Source organism: Terrapene carolina, unplaced genomic scaffold, assembly GCF_002925995.2.
Source record: "Terrapene carolina triunguis isolate 2854851 unplaced genomic scaffold, T_m_triunguis-2.0 Scaffold30, whole genome shotgun sequence".
NCBI classification, from domain to species: domain Eukaryota; kingdom Metazoa; phylum Chordata; order Testudines; family Emydidae; genus Terrapene; species Terrapene triunguis.
Genome location: NW_020664381.1, coordinates 51,846 through 64,948, shown reverse-complemented (window position 1 = coordinate 64,948; position 13,103 = coordinate 51,846). Strand labels below are relative to the sequence as shown.

Genomic DNA, 13,103 nt, shown 5'->3' with positions numbered 1-13,103 from the left:
TCAACCCAGAATTCCAATGGGCGGGGGAGACTGTGGGAACTATGGGATAGCTATGGGATAACTATCCACAGTGCAACGCCCTGGAAATCGACGCTAGCTCCAATACATGGACGCACACCGCCGAATTAATGTGCTTAGTGTGGCCGCATACATTCAACTTTATACAATCTGTTTCCAAAATTCGAATTCTGTAAATTCGGATTAATCCCGTAGTGTAGACATACCCTATATTGCAGTATTTTATGAGAATAGAAGAACAGATCTAGGCAGTCTCTCCTTGATTTGGCATTATAACTGCACATACAGACTCTGTTTTCCATATAACGTTTTGAAGTTAAAAAAACACTGTGTAATTGCAAAGTAGGAAGCTCGGTCTGGTGATTAAGGCACTGCACTGGCGTTTAGGGGATCTAAATTCAGCTTGAGTCCCTACAAGAGACTTCTTACTTGACTTTCCATAACTCAAGGCCCTCCTGACCATGAAAATTTCTCTGTGTGGGTGATGCCCACACCAATAGTTGGAGACAGGAAGGCATGACTCACCTGTATATATCCATTTGTAGCAATGGCCTACGTTGTTTGCTGTCTCACATGTAGTGGCACAAACTGCAACCGGCACATTTTCCCAGCAGGAGGAAGGACCTTTTCAAGTGACTACTAGCCCTTTAAGAGCAGAACCCTCCCCGGAGAGACCTGGAACTTTTGCGACAGAGAGCGCTTGTGACGCAATCAGCGGGCGTTCGATGGAACGCGTCAGCCGGTTCCAGCGGGTCGGCGGGAGGGACGCCTTCTACCCAGCAGAGGGAGGGGGAGCGAAGGGGGATGGTGGAGCAGGGACCATGGCTCCTGCTGCTGCCGCCGTCGTGCAGCCGCCCGAGATCCAGTTCGCGCAGAGATTGGCTGCCAACGAGAAGCGGAGCCGGGACCGGGCGGTGAAGAAGCTGCGGGGCTACATCAGCCTCAGGACCCAGAGCCCGGCGGGTAAAGACTGGGAGAGGCGCGTGGTGCTGGGCGGCGGCGGTGGTGGGACAGGCACGTGGTGCTGGGGCAGGCAGCCCCAGGGTGGGTAGGGAAGACGAGTAGTGGGGGCAGTGGCAACTTTGCGGAGACGCGGTGGGCGTAGGAGACGCACATGACTGGGATAAGGGTCACAGCGGCTGAGTCAAGCACATGGTGCTATGGGAGGCATCGACATTAGAGAATGAGGGTAGGTAGGGCAGGCATATGGGATTGGCAACGGCACTGGCAGCAGACTGCTGAGGGCCAGTGGGGTTAGGAAAAGGAAGTGGAGTCATAGAATGTGTGAGAGAGGCACGTGGAGTTGTTGGGAGCCTCTGAGAATGGAGATGTGGGGTTGACACGTGGTGTGTGGTACAGCAGGGCCAAATTAGGAGAGAGTAAGCGATGCTGCTGCTCAGATGGGAGTGGGATGTCTTGTACACTCCCATCTTTTCTAGGGAGGATTAGTATGCCCAATGTCCTTATTGTATATTATTTTTAATTGACTTTTACCACAGGAAGCATTTTTCCTGAAATATAGTTCTACAAGTGTGGAGGGGATGATTAGCAGCTCTTAAGAGCACAGAGACTTCAAGTACTATAACATGGACAATCACATTTCTTCAGTGGACCATATGTACAGTGGGTGCACTTAAGTTTCTTGCAGCTTTAGAAATATTACAGGTTTCAGAGAGATTCTGTGTTCAAAATGGGGAGTATCACTAGAACCAGAATGAATTTTTTAAGCCTGTTCATTGAATTTATGTTTTGAAACTGCATGTAACCCAGTTATGGTTGCCAGATGGATACAAGCATTTGAGCTCGCAAATGAAGCACCCTAGTTGGATGACTGAGGAAACGTTAAGTGGAAACATGCTTTAGAGTTGACAACAGACTGAGGCCTAATCTACGCTTAAAAATTAGATCGACCTAGCTATGTCAGCTCTGTAAAACTTTGCATCCTGAATGCTATAGGTATGCTGACCTAATCCCCACTGTAAATGCGGCTAGGTGAGCAAAAGAATTCCTCTGTCTACCTGGCTACTGCCTTGCGGAGAGATGGATTAACTACATCAACAGAAAAACTCATTCCATCAATGTCAGAAGTATCTACATTATGGCACTACAGCAGCACAGGTGCAGCTCCGTAGCTGAACCATTGCAGTATAGACCTACCCTGAGATGAATGGGTGTAATTCATAGCTGTTACATGTTTTCTGCCTGACAATTCAATAGGGTCTACACTTCAATTGTACATGGGAGCACCCATTTACAATATGACTGTGTACCAAACTTGTTAGAAAATGTCTTGGTATAGCTAGTATGGGCAGAATTCAGTCCCATCAATGTTAGCAATATTAGACCATATTATAACAAGATTGGTGCACAACCATATTGCATGCCTTAATATTCGGCTGCAATTATAGTGGAAAGAGGGATTTTAGGTCCTCTTTCCACCTCACTACGCATGTTGTGGCCTGTTTTGACCTCTTAGCCCTGTTCTACACTGGGGGGGGGAATCGATCTAAGTTATGCAACTTCAGCTACGTCAATAACGTAGCTGAAGTCGACGTACTTAGATCGACTTACCGTGGTGTCTTCACCGCAGTGAGTCAACTGCTGCCGCTCCCCTGTCAATTCTGTTTGCGCCTCTCGCGGCGCTGGAGTACAGGAGTTTACGGGAGAGCGCTCGGGGGTCAATTTATCGCGTCTAGACTAGACACGATAAATTGATCCCCACTGGATCGATCGGCGGGTAGTGAAGACATACCCTTAGTGTAGACTAAGCATGTTTTTACTCTGTCCAGGACTTCGCCACAATCCAAGGAGAGGGTTATGGGCCTGCATACACGTCATTCTGTCTACATTGCAGGTGTGCAGATACCCCAGGGCAACATCCCCCCACATTGTAGAAGGGCCATTTCTGAGCTGTAGCTAACAATCTATTTGTACCCGCACTAACTGAAACACTGCCCCTTCACGACAAGATACCTATAACTTAATGCAGGCCTCATCTTATGCACACTATGATCACTAATATAGGGGGTTCAGTTTTAACATACACATGAAGTGATGATATTTTAATAATCCACCTGTGGGAAAAGCATGAGGAATTGATAGTGTTGCATTCTAAATGTTACCCTTGTGAAATAAAAATGTTTTAAAAGTCTGTCTCCTTACCCATGGAAAAGTTCCCCTTGACCTTTTCAAAATGTAACAACTGGCATAATCTGTGACAGGCCTTATTATGGAGTCATGACTCTATAATGAAGGTTGAACATACACTCAGACCTTCTTTCTGTTACACTATTGTAAATTATTGACCATAGTGTACTTAAAATGGTGTAAAGCAGCAGACCCAGGTTCAGTATCCATATGAAAAAACATCTTTCAAGTAGCAAAGCCTGTGTTTCAGAGAAGCTGCCAAAACCCCGAAACTTTTATTTTGTAATCCACACATAACCTATAACAGGATATCTATGTAAAACTCCAAATAACAATTCTTAATTTATATGTGGCCATTTTTTATCTTCAGAAGGTTGGTCTACCTTGAATTCTGCTCAAGATGCATTGGCTTGATAGTCACATCTCATTTACAGTTGCTAGGGAGCTGTTTAATTTTGTCGAGATTTTGGAGGAGCAGATCCCGCTGAGATATTCCCATAACTTGCTTATGTAGCTATATACCAGCTAAAAGGCAATCTTATTGTCACAAAACACCATCTTTTCTGAACATTTGCTTGGATGGCTGAAGCTGGCACAGCTTTAAAATGTTGATGTTGAGTATAAGTCTCCTTTGATTACAACTTACGATCTGAGCCTGATGGTTTTTCAAGGCTCACATGTAGCACTTTGCATGTTTCCCTCACCCACTTCTATTTCCTGTATTTGGAAATGTTGGTGGATCAGGCTGAAATGTGTGTTTGATACGGTACAGTAGTGATAGGGACACTCAACTAGCACTCAAGTCTTGTGGTGATAAATCCTATCTTAAACCTTAGTATCACTCTGCTATAATTAAAAGGCTCTGAGCACTATTTTTAGCATCACTAATAATAGAGAACCTAAAATATGTAGGTGTTCAACTGGCTCCACTGATTCTAGTTACTTTTCTTAGAAGTCCACATGCCATATCTTGGAATTGAGTGTAAGACAACTGCACAAATTCTAGTCAAAATTAGAGACTCTTGAATTTTTAGTACTATCAGAAAGACTCTGAACAATTAAAATAAAGAGGTAGTAATGTACCTCAAGTTTAATTTGTGACTAAAATATTTTCATTATATTTGTTTGTGCAGCTTGATTTAATAAAAAAGGGAATATGCCATATTTTGCTGATAACTAAAGACTCACATATAGGTGCCCTTTAAGAGGTATCTCTTGACTTGTGCTACATATAAAGTGAAACTTTTATTAAAAACATGGTCAAGGGAAATTTAGCAATATGTGTAAATAGAAGTGGTAAGATACAGTGGGAAGGAGAAAGAATGAACAGTCCGTGTTGATGTAGGAGATTACGAAACGGAAAGGGAATGCTACTTCAGTGTATCAAATTAAAAGGAAAACACAGTGGAGAGCGTGTTTTAAACCAGAAAAAAAGGAGCTGTGCAAGCTCAGGAAAAGAAACACTTTGTTCTAATATAAACACAACTTTTGCAGTGCGGTGCATGGGGTTTCTATTGGTAAGAGTTCAACTCTCACTACAATCAAAATAACTTAATTACTATCTATGTTTAGGTTTCAGAGTGGTAGCCATGTTAGTCTATATCAGCAAAAATAATGAGGAGTCCTTGTGGCACCTTAGAGACTAACAAATTTATTTGGGCATAAGCTTTCGTGGGCTAAAACCCCTTCATCTGATGAAGTGGGTTTTAGCCCACGAACGCTTATGCCCAAATAAAATTGTTAGTCTCCAAGTGGGTTTTAGCCCACGAAAGCTTATGCCCAAATAAATTTGTTAGCCTCTAAGGTGCCACAAGGACTCCTCGTTATCTATGTTTAGGACTGAGTCATGCTCAAAAATATTAAATGTGATTCAGTGATCTGCGTTCTAACATCGTTTTATCCCATCCACGACTTCTGACCACTGAGAAATCAGTTCAATGTTTGAACCACATTAAAATAAGATTCCAAAATACAGACCCATTTTGAATGTATAGATTGGGCGTTCATGTTTCTTAGTGCAGAGAAAGTCACTTACTCTCCCTGGTTGGTACTTAGTCTTTCTCTTCCCCTCTCATCCTTTCCATGCAATATTAAATATGATGCCCTCACTTAAACATAACACTGGGACTTTGTTCCCTATAGTATGTTTTCTTTTAGTGCAATGCTGTGCTGGCAGGGGGATGGATCAGAATGAACTAATAGGTTTTTCCCATCTGACTTCTTCAAAACCCTTGTTAATGTACTATATACTTTATATGAGACAAATTGGAGGCTTAAAGGCACTGTATCACTGCATTAACCACATTTTTCCATATGCAAAACCGTCATATTAGCTTCAGTTCCATTCAAAATAGGAGAAAAAAATGTTTGCCCAAAAGGAATTTAAAGGGGTGGAAGAGGGTGAGGGGAAAATGAGAAATCTGCTTGTAAGCGTTTGGTGGAAGTGTCTTTTTTTTTTTTTATGCATAATTTTTTTTTTTTTTTTTGCACTCTAGGTTGCTTCAGCCAAGAAGAATTATTAAAAATATGGAAAGGACTATTTTACTGTATGTGGATGCAGGATAAACCTCTGCTACAGGTGTGTCATCCAGTGGGTTTTTGTGTATATAGTGGATATCCTTCTGAAATGCACCATGAAGATGTAGTCCCCTTTCATTTTGGGTAGCAACACTGACCCAATTTAACACTCTTGCCACATTTCATTCATAAGGATAAGTTGGAATTAAGCGCATGTGGGAGAGTTAATTGCAACTGGCAGTCCTTCACTAAAAGGAGGCACCTGTAGATTTACTTGAATGGGAGTGTAATTGGACTTGGAATTTTCAGCAGCCTGTTCCAGGGAAATGTAAAACCTTTTCCTTCAAATAATTTTATTTTGTATATGTACCCCCTGGAATTGTATTGGTTTGCGTGTGCCCTACCACAGTTGCCTCTGTAAACAAAGTAGGAATCCTTTAACTACAGCATATCCTGGCCTCTGATTTAACCCAGTTTGAAAGTTTTGCTTGCCTTTTTTTTCATGTCAGGCTACAGAAGAGAACCCTTTTCTTTGTCACGAGGGATTCAGACAATCTTTCTTTCGCTTGCCATTTGGCTTCAACGATAATTTTCTGCAATTTCAGTCAGTATTGGTACAGTTTCTGTCCTGGGGGAGCAGGGAACTTTACAGTTTGTCATCCACATTTGGAATTTTGGAAGACTCTAGCGTAGCGCCTCGTCCTTTTTTTTTTTTTTTTTTTTTTAATTTAAGGTGGTTGGGGATGGAGAGGAAACTAAAGGTTAATAATTCTATTGAGGTAACTAGTTTTTTAGTGCAACAACTTTGGCCAGGAAGTTTGGATAACTTTCTCCTTTACTGTCAGTTCTAAGTGGGCTGTGTGGTACTCCATCCAGTGCCAGCTTTCTTCCCTTACATTGTCTGCAGATTCTTTGAAACTTGAGTGCTGCTTTGTGCTCAACTCTATGCAAGCATAGAGGAAGATGTTGATTCCTGACCTTAAAATCACTCCTAATCCTAGTAACTTCATTCCTTGCAACAGTTTAAATCTCCATTTGTATAGCCAATATTCATTTTGTAAAGAATACAGTGTGTGCTGCATATAATTGAGGACTACATATTATAAATGCCCATAAGGTTTTATACAGATGTGTAAACTCAAAGGTGTGCATTTATTCTCCTGATAATCTAGTTTTGTCTGCTGCTGGAAAGCTGTTCTTTTGTAGACTTGTCAAGATGAGCAGATCCTTGGTATCCTTGAGTCTTCTCTTATGTGTAATCCATACTAACAGAAGTGCAGCCACAGCACGACAATGTAGGTTAAAAAAACATTTTCAAGCTCGATGATGCTTTGTCATATCCACAACTACATGAGATTCTGTGTGTGGAAACATGGACTCAGATACTTGCTAACTCAACATTTTTTTAGTATAAAGTTAATTTAAAAGTTTAGATTAACCAATATTGTTTTGCTGCAGATCGGAAGGAGGCTAAACCCTGAAACAAGGTGCTAACTTTATTTTATTTTATATTTTTAAGGAGGAACTAGCAAGTACTATCTCCCAACTTATCCATGTCGTTCAGAATATAGAGGCTCGTAAGTTTACTATTTCATTTTGTTTTCTCTAATTTTTCTCCAAAGTGCCTTTATACTTTGGGACTTTTAGTCAGTTGTCACAGAGTCCAGAACAGAGACAGGTAGGATTGTTGTTTATTTTGTTGTCATTGTTCTTTTCCAGCTGTCATCCAAGATTTGTTTGTGATTGCAATATATGAGGCAGCTCTCTGTCACATGTTCAGAATCCAATCAGTTCTTATTTGTATCTAGATTTGTCTTGATAAAGTTTGTTTGCAGTATGGTAACGTGTGCTTATTACCAGTCTGACATAAAAAGTGCTCATATTACAATGATGGGTAACAACACAAAACCCTAAGATTGCCTTTCTACTTCACTCTTATTCAGCTGCTGATTTGTTTTTATGTCTTGGTTTTTGAACTGTAAGGCCTTAATTCAGTATTAAAAATGTGCGTAACTGCTTTGCTGAATCAGGGCCTAAATGGGTATAGGTACAACTTAGTGCAAAATCAACGCTTTCTTCTCCCTTGCGTAGATGTGCATTTTGCATTTAATATTTTACAAAGATCAGTCACTGTAACTGTTTGCCACACCTATCTATGTAAAGTACTTGTTTGCTCCCTATTACTGTAGTATCTGAGCACCTTACAGTCTGTATTGTATCTATCCTCACAACAATCTTGAGTATGTATTTCTAGGCTGGTGTTGAAACTGCTGGACCAGTATGTAGAGAAGCGTGAAAAAAAAATTAAGTTGGAAAAGTAGTCTCTCTAGGCTGCTTTCAGTAACATAAAATAGTATTGGTGTTGAACATGCACATTCACTATTTTTGTTCTGTTGCAGAGCACCTGTTCATTCAGACCTTTTGGCAAACCATGAACCGTGAATGGAATGGGATAGACAGATTGCGCCTTGATAAATACTACATGGTAATATTAACTTTTTTCAGGTGGTGGGATTGGGGTTTTTTTTTTCCTTTTCTTTTTGGTATATATATTTTGAACGGACAAAGCATGATGCTGCTGTACTGGAGAGTTGCCATCTCTTCTTATGTCTTTGCATATGTTATAGCGAAAGGATTTTGCTAGTTTCAGGATACACAATGCAAAGCATATTTGTTTATAGGCCTTTAATTGGTGCCCTGGCAGGTCTAGAAGTCATGACACTATTTTTATTTAAGTGTCTGATCCTGCACAGGCTTATACATTTGCTTAGCTTCACACCACATGGGTATTCCTCATTGACTTCAGTAGGACTACTCCTGCGGATAAAGTTAAGCACATGCATAAGTGTTTGCAATGATATCCAGAGGGCATGTTAATGGCTACCTCATCAAAATTAATACTTAAATAAAAGTAAGGCTACTTTGAGATTTTTCTGGAGGTGCCATTTAAAAACAAAAAAAGTTACCATCTACAGTAGTTAAACTTACCACAGTGTACTAGATTCCTACATATAGGAAATATATTAGATTGAAGTATTGAAGTGAGGTAAATTAATTTTTAAAGGCATATTCTAAGCATAAAATATTTATTAATTGAAATACACAGTAAAATCAGATTAGTATTTTGTCTTCCAATTTTTATGTTTATTTCCTTAAAAAAAGATAGCTAAATTCAAAAACTTGCATTATTGTAGTGTTATGGTTGAGAAGTTAACTACTCCAAATTGAGAACATCAAAAATGTAAGGTTCCTAGAGGTTAATTTATTATGGCTGTTACATGTGTAGTGTTCCTGTCTCTTAATTAATGTATATACAACAGGACAAACTAACATAAGTATGAAGTTGTTAACATTTTTAATTGGTTTGAATTTATTAAATTGGAATTTCTGTAAATGGTTAAGTGGAGGAATGCACCTTAACTGCTTTGGAGGATTTTGGGGGTGGGGGAGCAGCATAGAACGGTGCGGGGGGGATGTACCATGGTCACTGTATTTTGTTTGGCTTGCAGTGTAATGACCGCAAATAGTGATGCTGTTGGAACTTCAGATCACACGCTGCCTATACCCCATCTCCCAGTAGTGGAGAGACTTCTCATGTACTCATGAAAGAACCTTTCCAGCAAACTTTGTAGGCCATCAAAAGCTCAACTAAAGAGTCTGCCTATGTGACTGTCAGAGTAGCTATTTTATTGACTCAAATAGTTAGAAAACTGTAGTGTCATATAACAAATCTTCTGCTTTGTAGCTAATCCGCATGGTTTTGAGGCAATCTTTCGAGGTACTGAAAAGAAATGGATGGGATGAAAGGTAAATAAACTGCTAGATGTAATTGTATAATAAAGAAGTTGCACGGTTTGCCCATATCAAAAATATTTTAATTTAACGTGCCTTCTTCCTCTCTAGATGGCTCTTCTTAGTCATTGGCTTTCTTTGTTCTGTTTAAGCCTTTTATGTATCACATCATTTGTGCTATCTAGTTAATACATAGATTAAAGTCTACATTTTTTATTAAGTTAAACATTTGTTGTAATTGATAACACTCAAGTTTGCCTAGGCAATTAGTCTAAACGTGCATTCCACAGTAAGGCTTTTGTGAAAAAGCTATATGGGTATTGTGACAAAGTTCCTCCTCTACCTTGGTGGGTCCTGCGCTTAGTGGCGGATTTGCTCGCTTCACAGATTCACCTGTGGGTCAGGAAACAGTCCAGAGACCTTCCCCTCTGGTAGAAGCTATAGTCCAGGTCAATTCCTCCTGTGTTTGATCAGGAGTTGGGAGGTATGGGGGGAACCCGGGCCCGCCCTCTACTCCGGGTTTCAGCCCAGGGCCCTGTGGACTGCAGCTGTTTAGAGTGTCTCCTGGTACAGTTGCACGACACCTACAACTCCCTGGGCTACTTCCCCATGGCCTCCTCCCAACACCTTCTTTGTCCTCACCACCGGACCTTCCTCCTGATGTCTGATAACGCTTGTACTTCTCCGTCCTCCAGCAGTACGCCTACTCACTCTCAGCTTCTTGCACACCTCTTGCTCCCAGTTCCTCACACACACACTTCCTCTCCTCTGGCTCCCCCTTGCTTGACTGGAGTGAGGCCTTTTATAGCATCAGAGGGGCCTTAATTAGAGTCAGGTGCTTAACTGCCTCACCTGACTCTTAGCAGGTTAATTGGAGTCAGGTGGTCTATTAGCCTGGAGCAGCCCCTGCTCTGGTCACTCAGGGAACAGAAAACTACTTATCCAGTGGCCAGTATATCTCCCTTCTGCTACTCTGCTGTTCCCAACTGGTCTGGGTCTATCACAGTATATGTACACATACTGAATATAAGGGCTTTTAGCATGATGGCATAACAGGTCTTGCATTCAGTGGTCCCCGTGCATACTGGTGTTGCCAGGCTTTTTGGCGTTGCATCCAGGAGAACCAGCAGTGGAATTTTAGAATATGCATAATAATAATAATGAAGTCCTAGCACAGAAAATCTGGAAAAGGGAATCTTGTTATCCATGTTTTAGGAATTCCGTTTTCCTTGTCTGGGGTGACAATTTCTTGATAAAAGCAGCTTATAGCAGTCTTTCACTGTAAACTGACTTCTCTGTCCAGTCTGTCCTGTTTCGTATGCACTGTCTTGTATATTTTCAACAAGCTGTTAAACAAGATGGTGGTTCTAATGTCTAACTTCCATGCTGTGTCTAAACCTCTGACTTCAGTCTGCTGGATTGGCCTTCTCTTAGAGTGGTGATGACTTTCAAAACTAGTACTTCTCATTATTAATTAAAGAAGAGGAAAGGTTGCCTAGTGGTGCCTCATGCCCTTCCACAATGTCAAGTGCATTTTATTTATTTCTCTGAAAACCAGGAAATGGAGAGTTAAGGTAATGGAAACTTAAGCTTCTGAAAACGGGAAATACAAAAGATACACGCCATCCCTACCATGTACCCTTAACTCTGTTTTCTTTGAGCAATATCCAGACATGCCAATAACACACACACACACTGACACACTAATCTTACAGATGCTGCAGAGTACACAAGCGCTGTAAGATAAAATCTTACATCTTCTCTTTGCTAAAGCAAAACTTGGATTTAGGTCAGGTGTAGTAAACAGGAGCTACCTACTCTGATTTTAATCTACACAAACCATCTCAGACTTGCTAAATGTTATAATATTTTCACCCTTGCTCAAGTATTGCTTCAAAGACATTGCCTTCACTTACCCCTCACTCTGCCCTGGTGACTGCCACATAGGGCACCAGATTGCTGATCATCCTGATAGCAAGATACTTCTGCTGATACAATCCTCAGAACTGAGTGCTGAATTGAGAAATGTTTGATCCTTCAAGGGACATATGCTCCTTTTCTCATATCACAATCACAGCTTTGCCAAGATGCTCCAAGTAATCCCTCCACTATTTGGTACAGCTACACGTAACACGGGCAAGACAACTGGAGTGCATGCAGATAAATGCTGGATGTGCAAATCTGTGGAACACAGCACCAACAATGCTGCGTTCTTTTAGTTCTCCTTATCTGTTTATTGTGGCACGATGCTACTGAATCCTTCACAGTAATATTGCTAGCTCCAGTGCACAGAGTTAAGGTTGCGTTGTGGGTATGTTGTGTATTGTAACTTCATATTTCCTGGTTTCCAGAGAAATAAGTATAAGTGCACTTGACATTCTTTACCCTGCACCCTCCCCAGCCCCCACGATCCCTGCACTGCTCCAGCACGCCCCTCACTGCTACGACGCCTCCGCCTCCCCCTTTAGTCCTTACTGTTGTGAGATGCTACTGGTGTGGTGCTCTGCTTTCTCCTGTTGATATCACTCGGCTGCGTGCGTGTGTTCCCTCTGTGTGCTGTCCCAGCTCTGCGCAGATAGCTGACACAGCAAACCCGACAAGAACCCGCAATAACCACAGAGTCTAGTAAGATGCAAAGTCACTTCGGACTAGGTTTATTGCGATCTCGGACACAATTGCAGTTCCCTGTAGGTTTCTGAGCCTAATTCAGGGCATACTACGAGAAAATGCCTCTTGGCAAGGACCCGGCTCAGTGGCGGGACTTTCCACTGCCCCCGTGGCCGGACAAAGACACCACCCCAGGGATACATTTTTATACACAGGTACAAACAAGTTACACATCACTCCTGACGTATTGAGGTGCAACCCCTCTACGCAGCAAGGTACAACCCTTCTACGTAGTAAGGTGCCGCCTCTCACCTTGTACATGTTGGTTCGATCTATCCATCATTTTACCCTTTTGCACCTGTCATTGGGATGGGTCGGCCTGTTCCATGTTATCTGTGGAATGTTCCAGTATAGGAGTGTTTTAATATCTAGTGTTCAGTACTTTTTAGGTATGTATCTTTTTGCAGCATCAGCCCTTTCCTTGCCAGCTTCTATGAGCAGGGCCTGCCTCTGGCTCACAGCTTAACTTTGCTTTATGTTAGCAAAGTCTTGACTATTACTTTAGTTCAGGCCTTAGGCCTCATACCAGGCCTCTGATACCAAGTTTTATCTCTCAGGGCCTCCTCTTACTACACTTACCACTTCATCAACCAAAGTATAAGACTCTGAAAATGTTATGAGCAGTTCACATTAGGGGTGCTGTGTATGAGGACCTAGGGACTTGCTTTCCTTTGCTCATACTCAGTACCATTGTTCAGGATGTTTACAGTATCCCAATTGCTTCTTAGAGTCTGTCCTCTTCCTTTTGATTAATGCCAATTTCTTTGACGGTATTGTGATACAGGAGGGCCAGGGAGCAGTGGGAGAATGGTAGAGGGGGAATATATAAGCCCTAGGCCAGGGATCGGCAACCTTTGGCACGCGGCCTGCCAGGGTAAGCACCCTGGCGGGCCGAACCGGTTTGTTTACCTGCCGCGTCCGCAGGTTCAGCCAATCGCGGCTCCCACTGGCCACGGTTCGCT

The 13,103-nt window shown here is 41.8% G+C and overlaps 1 protein-coding gene across 1 annotated transcript in view; it reads left to right on the top strand.

Annotated features, from left to right (window-relative positions):
• The first annotated feature begins 728 nt into the window (after window positions 1-728).
• The window catches only part of LOC112119865 (ribosomal RNA processing protein 1 homolog A), a 28,762-nt gene continuing 16,387 nt past the window's right edge, over window positions 729-13,103 (top strand). Inside the window, exons 1-5 of the mRNA XM_024218745.2 lie at window positions 729-981; window positions 5,661-5,743; window positions 7,202-7,259; window positions 8,082-8,167; window positions 9,428-9,489. Of these exons, the coding sequence (XP_024074513.2) occupies window positions 744-981; window positions 5,661-5,743; window positions 7,202-7,259; window positions 8,082-8,167; window positions 9,428-9,489 (527 nt within the window). The 5' untranslated portion in view covers window positions 729-743. The remainder of the gene's footprint in view (window positions 982-5,660; window positions 5,744-7,201; window positions 7,260-8,081; window positions 8,168-9,427; window positions 9,490-13,103) is intronic.